The 16157-nt window shown below is 41.7% G+C and overlaps 1 protein-coding gene across 2 annotated transcripts in view; it reads left to right on the forward strand.

Annotated features, from left to right (window-relative positions):
- The window catches only part of LOC122664096, a 236003-nt gene that overhangs the window by 194784 nt on the left and 25062 nt on the right, over nucleotides 1–16157 (forward strand). Inside the window, exons 47-56 of one of the 2 annotated variants that reach the window (XM_043859785.1) lie at nucleotides 1018–1791; nucleotides 1915–1988; nucleotides 2085–2430; nucleotides 2532–2630; nucleotides 2787–2942; nucleotides 6317–6498; nucleotides 6612–7133; nucleotides 12754–12931; nucleotides 13026–13162; nucleotides 15847–15973. In XM_043859785.1, coding sequence (XP_043715720.1) covers nucleotides 1018–1791; nucleotides 1915–1988; nucleotides 2085–2430; nucleotides 2532–2630; nucleotides 2787–2942; nucleotides 6317–6498; nucleotides 6612–7133; nucleotides 12754–12931; nucleotides 13026–13162; nucleotides 15847–15973 — 2595 coding nt within the window. Of the gene's footprint in view, nucleotides 1–1009; nucleotides 1792–1914; nucleotides 1989–2084; nucleotides 2431–2531; nucleotides 2631–2786; nucleotides 2943–6316; nucleotides 6499–6611; nucleotides 7134–12753; nucleotides 12932–13025; nucleotides 13163–15846; nucleotides 15974–16157 lie in introns of both variants that reach the window. The other variant, XM_043859784.1, reaches the window with a different exon arrangement.

Below are 16157 nucleotides of genomic sequence, written 5' to 3' on the forward strand. Positions count from 1 at the left end.
AAACTCATCTTAACTCTCACGACAAGATTGCAAAGAGACATTTGGGTTGGAACTTTGGGAAAGAGGTAAGTCCCTAAAACTTATTTTCTTCATTCAATTCTTTTACTAGTTTTGAGCAATGTTTGAATACATACACTAGTAAAATAGGATGCAAAACCAAACTACTACTTTGGGTGTTCTTTTTTGTCACATGCAATCATTCATACATGTGTATTTATGCTTAAACAAGCATTCCCTAAAGTTTCATTGCAAATTATTTATATTTCGCTTATTAGCCCTCATTTCCAAACTTTTACCCAATTCGACCATTTTCGACGAAATATTTTAATTTAAACATGATTCGAAATGACCTATCCTGTTGAAAACTCAAACCTTCCCAATATGGACAATATAAAATGCACAATGTGAGGCATTAGCTTACTCGCTTATCCCTTGTTTCTTGCTTTCCTTCTTTTATCTATTCTATCTATACATTTAGGGGTTTAAAACACTGGAGTTGGTAACCCAATGTGCGTACATGGTTCTTTACTTCACAACTGATACCTTTGTAGTTAAAATTGGTAGACAAGATAGTATTGATAATTGATGTCAATAAGTGTTAACACATAGAAGTATATATGAGAGCATAGTTGTCAAGGCAACTAGGCGACACAAAAAGGCACATAGGTGACCAAGGCATTGTCCAGAAAGGGGCACCTGGACTCCTAGGCCACGCCTTGACAACTATTTATGAGACTTCTTATCCTAAACAATCTCAATATCAAATGTAGCATCAAATGATTTGATTGATTTCTTGATCAGATATGATTGTTTTGTGTCTTCTAATTTCAACAGAAGTTAAATATGGTTGGCCCTAAGAAAAATTAAGTATTCCATACTGAATCCGTTATGTACCTGCTGGATACTGGTACTATGGATCGGACAGGTCATAGTTTACACACACAGATTCTGTACTTTCCATAAATTGATTCAGTTTGATTATTAAATAGGTTATCTTTAACTCCTCATATTATACAGGAAATTTCTGGAGTTGATTTGCCATCAGGTTGGGAATGGGTTGATGATTGGCATGTTGATAATGCATCGGTGAACACTGCTGATGGCTGGGTTTATGCTCCAGAGCTTGAACACTTAAAGTGGCCCGGGTCCTGTAATCATTTAAAATTTGTTAACTATGCGAGGCAAAGGAGATGGATAAGGAATAGGAAATTCATCTCCAATTATGTAAAGCAGAAAATATCAGTTGGGTTATTGAAACCTGGAGATAGAATTCCTCTTCCTCTTTCATGTGTGACACATCCTGGATTGTACATGCTGCAGATAAGACCATGGAATGTCAATGATCCTGATGAATACTCTTGGAGTTCAGTTGTTGATAGGCATGATCAGTCAGAGGCTTCTGGTCAACCTAATGGAGTGTTGGAAGTGTGTGTATCAACTCTCACTGGATCTGAGAAACTTTTGTGCTGCACCCAAATAAAAAATAGCTCTTCAAATAATGGGTCAGGATTGTGGTTCTGTTTGAGCATACAAGCGACAGAACTTGAGAAAGATATTCATTCAGACTCCATTCAAGATTGGAATATCGTGATTAAATCCCCACTATCCATTGTTAATTTTCTTCCCCTAGCAGCAGAATTTTCTGTTCTTGAGAGGCAAGCAAGTGGTCAGTTCAGTCGCTGCTCTCAAGGAGTTTTTCTTTCTGGAGAAACTGTAAAGATTTACAATGCTGACCTGAGAAACCCTTTGTACTTTTCACTGCTTCCACAAAGAGGATGGCTGCCAATGCATGTAAGCTCTTAAGTAAAATCTTCTCTCTCCCAGTGCTACAATATTTCTCTCTTTTCTTTTCCTTTTTTTTCACTAGTACAGTGCATATTTCTTCTCACATTTTTTTTTTTTTGTTCATTTCAGGAAGCTGTTCTCATATCCCATCCCAGCAAGGTTCCATCCAAAACAATAAGTTTAAGAAGTTCATTTTCTGGAAGGTTTGCTATGAACAACACATGCTGTGCAAATTTATTTCTTATCTCTTTTTTCTTCTTTCACCTTCCATTCCATGTGTAACAACTGTTGTTCTCCAGGATTGTTCATGTCATTCTTGAACACAACCCAGATAAAGAAGAGCATATTGTGGCAGAGGTTGTTAGAGTCTATGCTCCTTACTGGATTGCAAGTGCCAGATGTCCTCCCCTTAAATACAGGCTAGTGGATATATCAGGGAAGCGACAAAAACGGAATCTCTTCCCATTCTCTTCAAAGCAGAGCAATGAAGTAATCATTGAGGAGATCACTGAAGAGGAAATGTTTGAAGGACATACCATCGATTCTGCACTAAACTTTAAACTTCTTGGCCTTTCAGTGTCTATAAGTCAATCAGGCAAAGAACACTTTGGACTTGTTAGAGACCTTTCTCCTCTTGGTGACCTGGTTGGTTTCATCCTGAATTTAATATCCCCTTTTTTTTTTTTTTCATCTGTAAAGAGGTGACCAGATTATGAAGTTTCTTTATCTCTTCCTCCCCCTCCCAGGATGGTTCAATGGATCTTTTTGCTTATGATGCCGATGGTAACTGCATCCGGCTCTTTATCTCCTCAAAACCATGCCCCTATCAATCAATTCCTACAAAGGTAGTTATGAAACTTCATATCTTTGGGAGACTTAAAAAAAAAGGCATACCCAGTGCACGAGGCTCCTGCCACTGTGGAAAGAGTCATAATGTACACAGCCTTATCTTTGGGAGACTCATCGTGGAAAAATGATGCATTTAGAACTTGTTTTTTTAGGTAATTTCTGTCCGGCCGTTCATGACATTCACAAACAGGCTTGGTCAAAACATGTTTGTCAAGCTAAGCAGTGACGATGAACCCAAGATCTTACGTGCATCTGACTCAAGAGTCTCATTTGTATATCATGAAACAGTGGGGCCTGATAAACTCCAGGTAAGTCAAATTCTTACGTCCTTCATTTTACAAATTCATTCTTCTCTATACAAAATAGTTTTGTAATTTTGGTTCACTGTTTTTTGGATAAAGGAGAGTGTATATTGATATAGTATAAAATTACTTACAACCTAAAGAATTTCCTTCCTGAGGCATCTTCCCATAACATAGCGGTTAGAGCCTCAGGAAGGCTATCTATACAGAGACTTACTTCCTGGGAAGACTGTACAAACCCAGCTAGAAAGTCAGCACAATGAGCACCAAACATGCGCACAACAGAACCAAAATTCCTTGGTTTTACTCGGGTCTCCACAAGGCCAAAGAAAGCAAGTTTATTTGTAGATGCCCAATCTATCACGGCTCTACGTCGGCCAGGATCATTGAGACCCCTTGTGTTCCATGCTCCTATCCTGATGGGTTTGGGGTTGTGCACAGGGGTACCCCTCCCCAGACTCAGATCACGTTCACGAGCATCCACTGTAACATGCCCTTCTACTTCTCCAACGAGAGCCGATTCAATACCCTGCAGTGCTGCAAAATGGTTGCCATCATTCACCGGGTTCCAGTGCCACCATCCAAGGATTTTATAATTGCAAGTGCAGACTTATTTCCATCTGCAGGTTTCTCACGTCCTGGGGCTCCATTTCTTTCGACACGCCCAGGTTTAGATGAACCTGCTCGTTGTGTATTGGAACGGTTGAGTGGCATGGGAGAACCCCCCATTAATGAAGGAGAGTTAGGCTGAGAGACGTGAGAGAGGATCCGACTCCTCTACTCCCGCCTGCCCGGTACTGCCGTGTGACCCCACAGACCCACACACAAGTGCCGCGGAAAGTACCACCTTACCCCCGCTCGGGCAAGGCACTCAGGTAGGGGTAAGGAGGTACATTCCGCTTTGCTTGTGTGTAGGGCGCACACAGCAGTAGTGGCAGGCGGAAGTAGAGGAGTCCAATTGCGTGAGAGATGGGGGGACTGGAGTGGCAGTTGCATGTAGAAGTTTTCGGTGAGCCAACCGAAAGTGTAGGGCTACGTGGCAAGGATGTACCCTGGCCAGGATTCTCAGTCTCTCCCATTGGCACGACTACATTCACCACCTTCGTGCGACAGTTAACCAACTCGCCGCCTATGCCACTCCCCGGTGGTTGAACCGCTATGGTTCCAACGGAGGAGCCACCACCCTGTTCGGCCACAGGCTGTCGCAAGGATGAAGCCCCATGCTTGTCAGATACTGGCAGAGCATCAGAACAAAAACCATTATCAAATTCTGCCGGCATAGGGTGTTTCCCTTTGTTACGACACCGCAATGCTGATTGCCATTGCGAGTCTACCATTGGGGTGTCAGTTACAGGTGCTGAGTCTGCCTTCCTGACCTGTTCATTAGTATCCATCGGACAGGCACGATCACAGTGGCCAAAGACCTTGCAAGCACTGCACAATGGAGGGCCCAATCGTATTCAACTGATTGTTCTACCACAGAGCCGTCATCGAGCATGATTGGAATGCTAGATGGGAGACCATCCTCTGCCTTGATCATGACACAAAAGCGAGTAAAGGATAGGCGCTCCCTCAGTGAAGTCCGTCTATCCGTGCATATCGGCTTGCCTAAGACGCTGGCAATTTTCCCCAAGCCGCGTGCACCCCAGAAATGTAAATTTAGGCCATAGAGACGAACCCAAAGTGGGATTGGGATTCCTCTTTTTTTGAGAGAGAGATAGTAGGAGACCAAGGGCGTAGAATCAGGGGACTTGCAGTCCATGGTCATTCAATCAATATTTGTCGGCATAAATCAGCAACCTGGAAGTTGAAGATGAAGATGCCGCTCTCGAGACCATAAACTTCTACCACCCCAACATGCGCCCATTTTTCACGAACAAATCGCTTCATAGTAGCGAAAGATGGTCTTGGGCCAAAAACATAACCAACCAGAGTGGATTCCCATCAATCCTTTCCACCAATTCCTCATTGGTACAGCAAGCAACCTTCTTCCCATTCATTACCTCAGGTTCAAAGAAAGGGATTGAGTCCTGCCCCTGGCGTGCATTCCCTATAGGAAACAGGCGGCCCACGAGTGGTTCTGGTCGCTTCGTTGCATATTCCCCACCATAGCCTGGTCAGGAGAAGTGACCGGAACACCGTGGACCACCGGTGAAGAATCGCTGGTGGCCATTAACAGCAGAAAAACCTGAAAACTGAACCTCCTTACATAATGTAATCAACTAATCTTTTTCATTTTTGTTCACTGTTACCTCCCATCCTTCGATCTCGATGATTGTTGAGTCTCTGTTCAAGTCAAGACCTTTATTCTTTCAATTTATTATCTGAAAGACAACAAACATTAAAAGCATTGAAATTTTTTATAAAGAAAAATTCAGATCAAGTTTAATTTTCCCATTTTTATATATAATAAAATTCTTTAAAATCAGAATTGTGTGAAAAATGCAAAATCACAAAAAAAAAAATCATTTACCTGCTTGCAAAATAAGATAAACATTTCTAACTACTCGGACTTTATTATGGAGCAAGGGCAGGTAATAAATTTAAACTCATTCTTACTATGACCAACTGCAAATCATAAATTGGAGAAACCAATACATAGGAAATTGTTCTGTTGCACATCCCAATAATATTAGAAGTATAGCTGAACATAGTTGATACTATCGAGGATAGCAACAGGGAAGAAAGAAAACAAATTTTTTGTTGTTACGGCCAAAATAGAGTTAACTATACTTGTTTACCTTGAAAACTCTCTCAAATACATAGTTGTCAAGGTGATCGAAGGCGGGGGAGCGCCTAGGCATGCATTATATGTAGTATAGGCTGTATGGCAATGATATAATTATACTTATGTGCTACATTAATATTTTAACCACGTCAAGAATCAACATAGAAGCCATACCAATGCAATGTGGTATAATTTTGCTAGTAATGTCTTAATATGAGAAAACCGACATATAATAAATAAACAAAGCATATCAAAAAAACAAAGCAATAACTAACATAATAGGATATAATTAAGAAACAAAATTATAGAACTATATATGTATGCATTAAGCATGATTGCATATATCACAATGCTTCATAATCTTGTACACAAACCAATAAGAGGATTCAAAACAGAATCTATTTCTTATAATATAAAAATAAAAAAAATGCACACAATTCTTTAAGGTGTCCTCCCAGGTCACAAGACAGGCCAAGGCGACGCCCCGGTCACTAAATGCGGTTGCCTTTCCTACATACAATAAGGCGAAAGCCCACCTTGGACCCTGAAATGTGCATGGACGCCTTAACAACTATGCTCAAATATTGTGGATGAGGAGTACCATGTGCGCTCAGTTAATCATATTACTTACAATGTATATCATGATTCTTAGGTTCGATTGGAAGATACAGAATGGTGTTTTCCTGTTGAAATTGCAAAAGAGGACACCATCTTTTTGGTTTTGAGGAAGCATAATGGTTCCAGAAGATTTGTGAGGACAGAAATTCGAGGTTATGAGGAAGAATCACGTTTTGTAGTTGTATTCCGTTTAGGATCTAAAAAAGTTCCTATCAGGTACGTTCTTTTGCATCTACCTTTATAAGTGCATTGAGATATGTAATTTTACGAATAAAGATCTGGTTTATATTTTACCAAAAAATAAAATAAAACTCACTCTGCATTGGCAGAATGGAGAACAGAACAGTGAGCAAGACAATCAGGATACGCCAATCTGGGTTAGATGATAATGCCTGGATCCAGTTAGAACCCCTGGCAACTACAAATTTCTCTTGGGAAGATCCGTATGGAGAGAAACAAATTGATGCTGAAATCAAGAGCGGCAATAATATATCTGTCCAAAAGTTCAGCTTGGATAAGGCAGGTATATATTCTGCAGATGAGAGAGCACCAGGAGTACAGCTTCATATTGTAGAAATGAGCGTTATCAAGGTTGCTAGATTCACTGAAGGCATGTCATCAGAGTCAAACTCACTAGCACAAAATGAAGTCCTACCAACTATTGGAAATTGGGGCATATCTTGTAGCCAAAAAAACAAACAGGTTGATACTGCTCCTGTAGAAGTTATACTTGAGCTGGGCGTTTTTGGAATTTCAGTGATTGACCATAGGCCACGGGAGCTTGCATACCTGTATTTCGAGAGGGTTTTTATTTCATATTCAACTGGTTATGATGGTGGGACTACCAGCAGGTAAGACTGCAACGTTATCTACTTAAGCATATCTAGTTTTCATAGCTTTCTTTCATCTTTCATGGAATGAATATTTCTTTGGCATGGTATCTTCTGATTATATAGGTCAGAATTTTTTGGTTTACCATTGGACATCACTGCTTCCATCTATACTGCACTGGAATTTCAATTTTATATTGAATTATCATAATGTTTTATTAGGTTTCATTTTTATTTCTTCATGTAGCTACTTCTAATATGTGTTTGTTTTGATTGATGGGTATTTTTATTTCTATGCTGAATATCTCTAATATTCAGTAACTTTTGTTAAAGCAAAACCAGTCCCAAACTAGAAAATTATAAAGAGACTTGCAAGTACAGGATCACTAATACCAGGGAAAATTAGACAATCAAAATTTCAGATTTAAGGAAGTAGAATGGAAAATTGATACCTAACAGAAAACTGGTCAGAATAACCTGGTCTCCTGGTCAAGTGAGCCTATAAGATGATCTACTTGCTGGGAAATTTTGAGAATGATCAAGCAATGGATCAGGGCTCTACTGGAGAATCCTCGTGTTCTAGTCCAGCAACTGAAATTGAAAAAGAAATAAACAGAAGTAGAAGAATGAGGCAGGAAAAACAGGAATCCACCAGACCACCTCTGAAGAAATCCTTGGAATCCACCAAGGAGCTTAGGCATCCATCTAAGAGCACTGCAAGTCCACAACCAAATTTTGGAGAGAACTCAATAATATTACTCATTGATTCGTGGGTTAGGCCATAGGCCAGTATGTATACATATAAAAATTCATATACCAAGAAAAGGAATTCTCTTCTGCTCCTTCGTTTGGAAAGGAAAGGAATCTATTAAATTCCTTCGCCTGATTAGTTGAGCATCCATCTGTCTCCCAAAATTCGAAGGAGATCTTGGTATCTGTAGGATCTGAGATTCAATATTGCTGGCATCCTCAAGCTTATCTGGAACATCTCCAACTAGCATGATTCTACCTGGGTCAAGGGGTCTACTCCTATCTCCTTAAAGATGACTCCATTTGGACCGTTCCCCATCCAGCAGACCCCTCCTGGGTTTGATGCAAAATCCTTCTCCTCCGTCCATTAGCTGTCTCTGCCATCTCTTCTGCAATCGCTGATGGGACTTCTATTTCCCTCTGGCTGGACCCTTGGCATCCCCTTGGAGTCCTTTACAACATCATTGGTGGCTCTTGGTCTCTCCCCCCCCCCCCAAACCCCTCTCACTCGGACAAGGTTATTTGGCTCCCCTCCCCTAAAGGTTCTTTTAGCTCCTCGTCAGCCTGGGACTTTGTCAGACAACCCCCCCCCCCCGTCCCCCGGTTTAACTTAGTCTGGTTTAAAAGCCACATCCCCCGCCATAGCTTTAACGCTTGGAGGACCCTTAACCTTTGCCTCCCCACCCAATCATTTATCCTCCACCACCACATCCATGTCCCCTCCCCCCCCCCCCCCCCGGTGTGCTTTAATGGAATGCCAATGAGAACATTAACCACCTTTTTTTCCTCCCTCTCCTTATCCCTCACAATTCGGAAGAAAACATTAGACTTCATTTGGCACCATAGTAGGAGACCTCTACCATTCGCTAGGGAATGGCTTTGGTTTTTTTTTTTTGGTAAATAAGTATATTACCGAACCCGAGGAGGGGGCAGGGAAAAGAGAGCCAGTATACAAGAAGGGAAAAAGAAAATAAAACAAAACAAAAAAAAAACAGGGAGGAGGGGGGGGCGGCCAACCGAACCTACGCAGAGGTGGAAGGCCGCATAAGGTGAACATCAAGACCCCAAGAAATTATAATATGCCTGTTACTAGGGGTGTCCAAAAATTCTCTGACGGATGCAGCTGAGCTTGGAGGACGCATCGAAGGAGATGGCTTTCCAAATCACATCATAAGTCTAGAGTTGGAAGTCCATCTCTTGAGGTTCCTTTCCAACCAAATATGGTGGATAGTAGCGCCAAAAACAAGCTTCCCAATAGTGTTACAAATGGAGTTTCTAGGAAAAGTCTTGAGCAGCCAGAGCCATTCACGGTCGAAGACCAGGATCCTTCTGCTACGAGGCCAGATCGAGGATAGGGCTTTTTTCCAAATGGGGGATGTGAAAAGGCAGGCGAAGAAGAGGTGGAGGTCTTCACGGCCGTTCCAGCAAAGGTTACAAGAGGGGGGGGCGGGGATATTGCGGTGAATGAGGAAGGCTTGGGTGGGCAGGCAAAGTCTGAGGGCTCTCCAAACACTGAGGGTGTGGCGAGGGATATGGTCTTTGAACCAGACAAGGTTGTGCCAAGGGACAGAGGTGCTAGGGTCTCTGGTGAAGGTCCAGGCTGAAGAGGAGGTGAAGAGACCACTGGAGGAGGGAAGCCAAATAACCTTATCCGCACAAGGGGAGAGTGTGGGCTGCAGAGGGGGGAGGGTTGCCCAGATTTGTGAGATGATGGCAGGGTTGAGAGAGGGGTGGGGAGTCCAAGATCCAGAAGAGATGAGGGTTGAGAGAGTGTCTGCCTTAGGGAGGCTAGAGGAATAAATCGCTCTGGGGCTGAGGAGATTAAAGAGGACTCCCAGAGGGTGCCAAGGGTCAAGCCAGAGAGAAGTGGTGATGCCATCAGCAATGGAAGAGGAAATCACACGAAGTGTAAGGGGGCGAAGGGAGAGGATCTTACGCCAGATCCAAGAGGAATCAGCAAGGATAGAGACAGTCCAGATGGAGTTTGATTTAAGGAGATGGGAATGGACCCAGGAGACCCAGATAGATTCTTGGCGGGAAGAAATTTTCCAGAGAACCTTGAGAATGCCTGCCGTGTTAGAGTCCCGAATGCGGTAGATGCTAAGACCTCCCTCAGATTTAGGGAGGCAGATAGACTTCCAGCTGGCAGGGTGAAGGAATTTAGAAGTATCAGTCCCTTTCCATAGGAAAGCACAGAAGATGCGTTCTATAGCCTTGATGGTGGTTTTGGGGATACTAAAGATACCAGTCCAGTAGATGTAGGAAGCTTGGAGGACCGAGCGGATACATTCAAATCTTCCAGCATATGATAGGAGCTTTTCTTTCCAAAGCTGAAGACGCTTACGAATGTTGTCAAGCATGGGAGTACAATGGTGGCTCGAAAGCCTAGCAAGAATAAGGGGGAGGCCAAGGTAATTAACAGGAAGAGAACCGTAGAGAAGCCAGTCAAATGAAGGTGGGTCTCTTTATTAGAGTCAGAGATGCCAGAGAGAAAGATTTTGGATTTGAGGAGATTGATGCGAAAACCAGAGAGGGATTCAAATAGATGGAGCGAGTCCATAATGGCAGAGATAGAGGAGTGGGAGGCCTTAGAGAAAATCATTAGGTCATCAGCAAAGGCCAGATGGGTGAGATTGATGTGCTTGCAATTGGGAATAGGGGAGATAAGGTGGAGATCAGTTTTTGATTGAAGGCTCCTAGATAGGACTTCCAAGGCTAGGGAGAAGAGAAAAGGGGAGAGGGGACAGCCTTGGCGAATGCCAACTTTGGAGTGGAAAAAACCGGCGGTGGAGCCATTGACAAGGGCAGAGAATGAGGGGGAGGAGATGCAAGCGTAAATCCAGCGAACAAAGACAAGGGGAAAGCACATCACAAATGAAGTTCCAACGAAGGGAGTCAAAAGCTTTGTGGAGATCGATTTTTAAGAGGGTTGCCGAGGAGTGCGATTTGTGGTCAAAACCTCTCACGATCTCAGAGCAGAGAATTAAGTTGTCCACAATGCTACAGCCGGAGATGAAGGTCGATTGGTTGGGACTAACGAGGGAGGGAATGACCGCCTTGATCCGATTGGCAAGGATCTTAGCAATAGTTGGATAGGGTGTTTTCCGGAAGTTCGATCTGTGATACCGTTGGCAAGCTTGCATTTGGGGCTGCTATATGCCTATATCTCACATATGGATAGAATGGAACCTTTGAAGATGGACCTCCAATTCTCACTCTTTAGACATGATTTGGAAAGCCATATCCTTCAATGTCAGTTTCAAGCTCCATATGCTTCCCCATAGAACCTATTGTTGATACTCCGAGGAACAAGCATATTGTTGTCTCCTGGGGTTTAGATGTTTCTCTCCTTTGGTCTCATGGCCCGCATTCTTATGGCTTGAGCCTTGTATATCCCCCCCCCCCTCCTCCCTCTTTTCCCCTCTTTTGGGGTTTTTGGTAATGATTTTTATTCACCAAAAAAAAATTCATATACTGACTCTTTAACAATCCTAAACTGACATGGAATAGCCAAAACAGACTTGTAATTGACACTCCTACTTAAACTAGGACTCTAAAACCTAAGTATAAACTAAGAATAAGATCCAACCAGATTGCCTAATAACTATAGGTCTATAGGATCTCAAATAGAATTCAATTTACAAAATTACTCTTAAAATCACTAATAAAGTAAATCCCATATTCCTTACTCCTAACGTAGTTTAGGCCCATTTGAGTGGCCTATTACATTCAAACCCCTTGCATCAAATGCCCAACACATGTAACCAAGGTTCAAGATCTCGTCTCGTCTCACCATTTCAGGCAGGTCGAGATTTTTGAAATTTACTGAAATTTCGCCGAAATATGGTATTTTTTCTGCCATATTTCGGCAGTCCATCTCGGTGGGGTTTTGGTCATATTAAGGCCTGATACTTCATGTGCACCCTTATTTAAGCTAAATAAACACATTTAAACCTTCATATTGCAAAAAAGTGAACTCAAAGTGGTGTTTTGGGTTTGCACCCTTGATTGACAGTATACGGTTGGACCCCGATGTATAAATAGTTAAATACACATTGTATAAGTACTAAAAGACATAATAACTAATTTAAACAAAGTAATGAAACAAAAATAAAGTCAAATGTAGCCTTTAATTTAAACTTTAAACTCATAAAGTCATAAGTGCATAAGTTCATAAGTCATAACTCATAAACTCCATAAAAGTCATTAGTTCAATACTCAATAGTCAATACACAAAGTCACAACTCACAACTCACAAGACTCACAACTATCATAAAACAAATCCTAGTAATAATTGCTATGCTTTCCTGGATCGACCCCACTCATGCTCCGCTGGATTCGACGTCCATTGCTCTCTATCTGAAGGACATACGTGGACCACAGTATAGTTTTGGAGAAGAAACGAGTGTAGTCATCCACAATTGCCATGTAATCCCGAAATATCCCAGAATATCACAAACTTTCGCCGAAATTTGTACTTTTTTTCATTTTGTATGGCCATTTCGTCTCGGTAGTGTCGAGATTTCCAAAATATGCCAATATCGGCGATATTTCGCGAAATCTTGAACCATGCATGTAACCCAGCACAAAGCTTATTTTCACTAAAATGAGCCCATTTTTGTAATTTTCCTGCATCACTTATGGAGTTCAACCTCCCTCCTTTCTAATAGCAAGATGAGGGTATATATCGAAACAAAGATAAATTTTGAAAGATTGCTAGTTTCAGTAAATGATCGTCAGTGGTCAATAAATTATCTTTCATCAATTTTCAGCCTTTTTAAATGGAGAAGCTTTTGGCTACAATAGTTTCAATGATGTCATTACACAAGTTTTGCAGCCATGCTATATCATCAAGAAAGATTAAATTAATACTTGTCTCTGTTGATGCCAGGTTCAAGCTTGTATTTGGTTATTTGCAGCTTGATAATCAGCTGCCACTAACAGTAATACCTGTTCTGCTGGCACCTGAACTAACAACTGACTTGCAGCATCCAGTTTTCGAAATGAATATTACAATGAAGAATGAGAATACAGATGGCACCCAGGTGTACCCTTACGTTTATATACGGGTAATGCTTAATTGAGAGTGCTGCCATTCTTTAGATATGTCAAAATTGTATCTTCAAGTAAATATTCTCACAAAACTCTTTGTTGGAATTCTAGGTCACTGACAAGTGTTGGAGAGTTAGCATTCATGAACCCATTATCTGGGCATTAGTGGATTTCTACAATAACCTTCAGCTAGATCGAATTCCCAAAAGCTCTAATATCTCAGAAGTTGATCCTGAGATACGAGTGGAGTAAGAACCTCATATACTTTTTGTTTTTATTCTGCAGTCTGTAAAATGTTGAAATTTCAATAGATATGTTAAAGAGTAATATTGTTGCTCTAAGGTTTACTTGAGTTGTTAAACAGAAACACTAGCATGTTTTATACCTTTTTCTCCATGCTTTTCTGATCTATTATTTTATCGAGATATTCAGATGATCTGCTACAATCTTATCCACTTGCGATAAACAAAGCTGCATATGCTATTTTTCATAGTGGCATTCCACTATGAAAAGGTGGGATTTCAGAAGGTTGATGCGGAGACCAGAGAGACTCTCGAAGAGGTGTAAGGAGGACATGATGGAAGAGATAGAGGAGGGAGAAGCCTTGGAGAAGATCATAAGATCATCAGCAAAGGTGAGATGTGTGAGCTTGAAGGCTTTACATTTGGGAATGGGGGAAATAAGAAGCTGGTCAGTTTTGGACTGAATACTACGGGAGAGAACCTCGAGGTCCAAAGAGAAGAAGGGGGATAGAGGGCAACCTTGGCGAATACCAACAGAGGAGGAGAAGAAGCCAACTGGAAAACCATTCACGAGGACGGAGAATTGGGGAGAGGAGATACAAGAGTGGATCCAGAGCATAAAGACAGGGAGGAGGACAACTAAGTCTAGACATCACAAAGAAAGTCCCAACGGAGAGAGTTAAGGCTTTGTGGATGTAAATTTTCATTAGAGCAGCCAGGGGGTGGGATTTACGGTCAAAACCTCAGACAATTTCTGAACAGAGGAGGATATTGTAAGAAATGCTTCTGCCAGAAATGAAGGTCGATTGGTTAGGACTGACCAGGAAAGGGACCGCCAACTGGAGACGATTAGCCAATTTTTTGGCTATGAATTTGTAGAGGAGGTTGCAAAGGGAGATGGGTCTGAAATCGGACATGGAGGAAGCACCTTCCTTATGGATGAGACAGAGAAAAGTATGGTTCACTCTATGGTTTTGGGTGGGGTTTAAAAAGAAGCTACAGATAGCCTTGATGATATCATCTTTGATGTGTAAAACCTAACATGATGCAGAGAAGAATGGAAATCGCAAACACAATCACACAATGCGCACAAAGATTTACGTGGTTCGGCAAGGTTGCCTACGTCCACGTTGAGATGAGATCTGTTTCACTATCAATGGAGAATAGGGTTACAGTTGCTCGTTCCTCACACCTCTCTCAGATTTTCAATAGAGAGAAAGAACTCTCGCTATAGATTTATAGCGAAATCCTATACAGGAAATTTACCGAAATACCCATATAGTCCTTAAAAATACCTGTCTCTGTCACCGCGGCCCCCAGAGGCTCCACACAGTAGTCCATCATCAGAAGTCAAGACACCAAAACCTCAACATGATGATGTCCCAACTAGAGGAGAAAAAAACCCATACGGAATCTATCTAGACCAGGAGCACGGTTGGATTTGTGGGAGAGGACCGCTTTAAGGATTTCATCCTAAGAGGGGATAGATTGGAGGCAAGGAGGAGGGGAGGGACGAATTTATTAAGAAGACCAGAGGGGAGAGGAGGGGGGGAAGAGGAAGAGGAAGAGGGAGGACAGAAAAGGGAGCAGAAGGGGAGAGCATCCGTCTTAATCTCGCGGACGGAGAGGAGGGGGGTGCCATCTCAAGCAAGGAGCTTGGGGATGGAATTAGAGTTGGTACGGGCTTTGAGAAAAAGGTGTCCTCCATGTTGCTAGATAGTGTTAGAGAAGTGAGATGTTGGGAGAGGAAGCTGTTTCTAATGGAAAGCTAGTTAGAAATGCGTAAATTTGTCTGAATAGGAGGGATCTAAATAAGTGCACACTCGAAGGTGGAAGAGTGGTCAGGGTATATGTTTAGGGGGAGAAATTTAGAAATATGCATAGCAGCTGCTATCGAGCTATTGTTGTAAGATGAACATTTGAGAGGTGTTTATGTCAACATATAGGGGCATGGTTATCTGCAGGATTCTAAACCAATAGTTGACAGCTTGGAAGTACTGTATTCTTCTCACATCACTGTCTTTGTTTAATAGCATAAAGAGGAAATCTTGTGGGATTTAAGATTTTGACTGAGTGCATTACCGAAATATAAGAAAATAGGTACCTAGAAATTTTGTTGGGATAAGGCTGAGTTGTTGTTGTTGTTTGTACCTAGAAATGTGGAAGGCTCAATGCCCATCAATAGAAAGCCAAGTTCCTGGCCTTTAGTGACAGATGGTTTATAACCAAGCTATCAGTGTGATTGATCAGACAAGTACCAAGGGCTTTTGGTAGCCTTCTTTCATTTCCGAATTCGCTTGCAACCAGTCCTTGCATTAGTATGAGTTCGTTGACCGTGAAAAGGCATCCATCTGGATGACGAATTCCATGATAACGAGAATGGAAATAATCTTTGTGTCTGCTTGTTCTCCCCTCTTCAGTAAGATTGTTTATAACCCATGTGTTACATGTATTAGGAGATAGAAAATTAGAAACAGCAAGGTATTTTAGGAAACAGAAAATTAGATACAGGAAGTGGGTACTCTCTCTCTCTCTCTCTCTCTCTCTTTAGGTATAGATATATGACCATCTACATCATTACTTTAACCTGACGCTTCAATAGGTATTAAATTTATTGCCAGATAATTTTCTCTCCTCCTAACTTGAAGTTCTCAGAAACATGCTGCTAACTTTTTCTTCATCTTTTTCAGCCTAATAGATGTTTCTGAAGTTCGATTGAAATTGGCACTGGAGACGGAACCAACTCAGAGACCCCATGGGGTTCTAGGCATGTGGAGTCCCATTCTGTCAGCTGTTGGAAATGCATTTAAAATTCAGGTAGAATTGCTAGTGCCATTTGCATTTATTTTTTAACCAGTGCAGTTGCTCTTTCCAAAGTGAACTGACAAAATGTTTGAGCCAAGTAAAGCCTACTGATGGACTCTTTGCTGCTTCCTTTTTGGCCCTTGTTGGCTTAAAAAATTCAACCATTCCTTTCTCTCCATATTCTCTATCAGACATC

The sequence above is a fragment of the Telopea speciosissima genome, chromosome 6, assembly GCF_018873765.1.
Source record: "Telopea speciosissima isolate NSW1024214 ecotype Mountain lineage chromosome 6, Tspe_v1, whole genome shotgun sequence".
Lineage (NCBI taxonomy): Eukaryota > Viridiplantae > Streptophyta > Magnoliopsida > Proteales > Proteaceae > Telopea > Telopea speciosissima.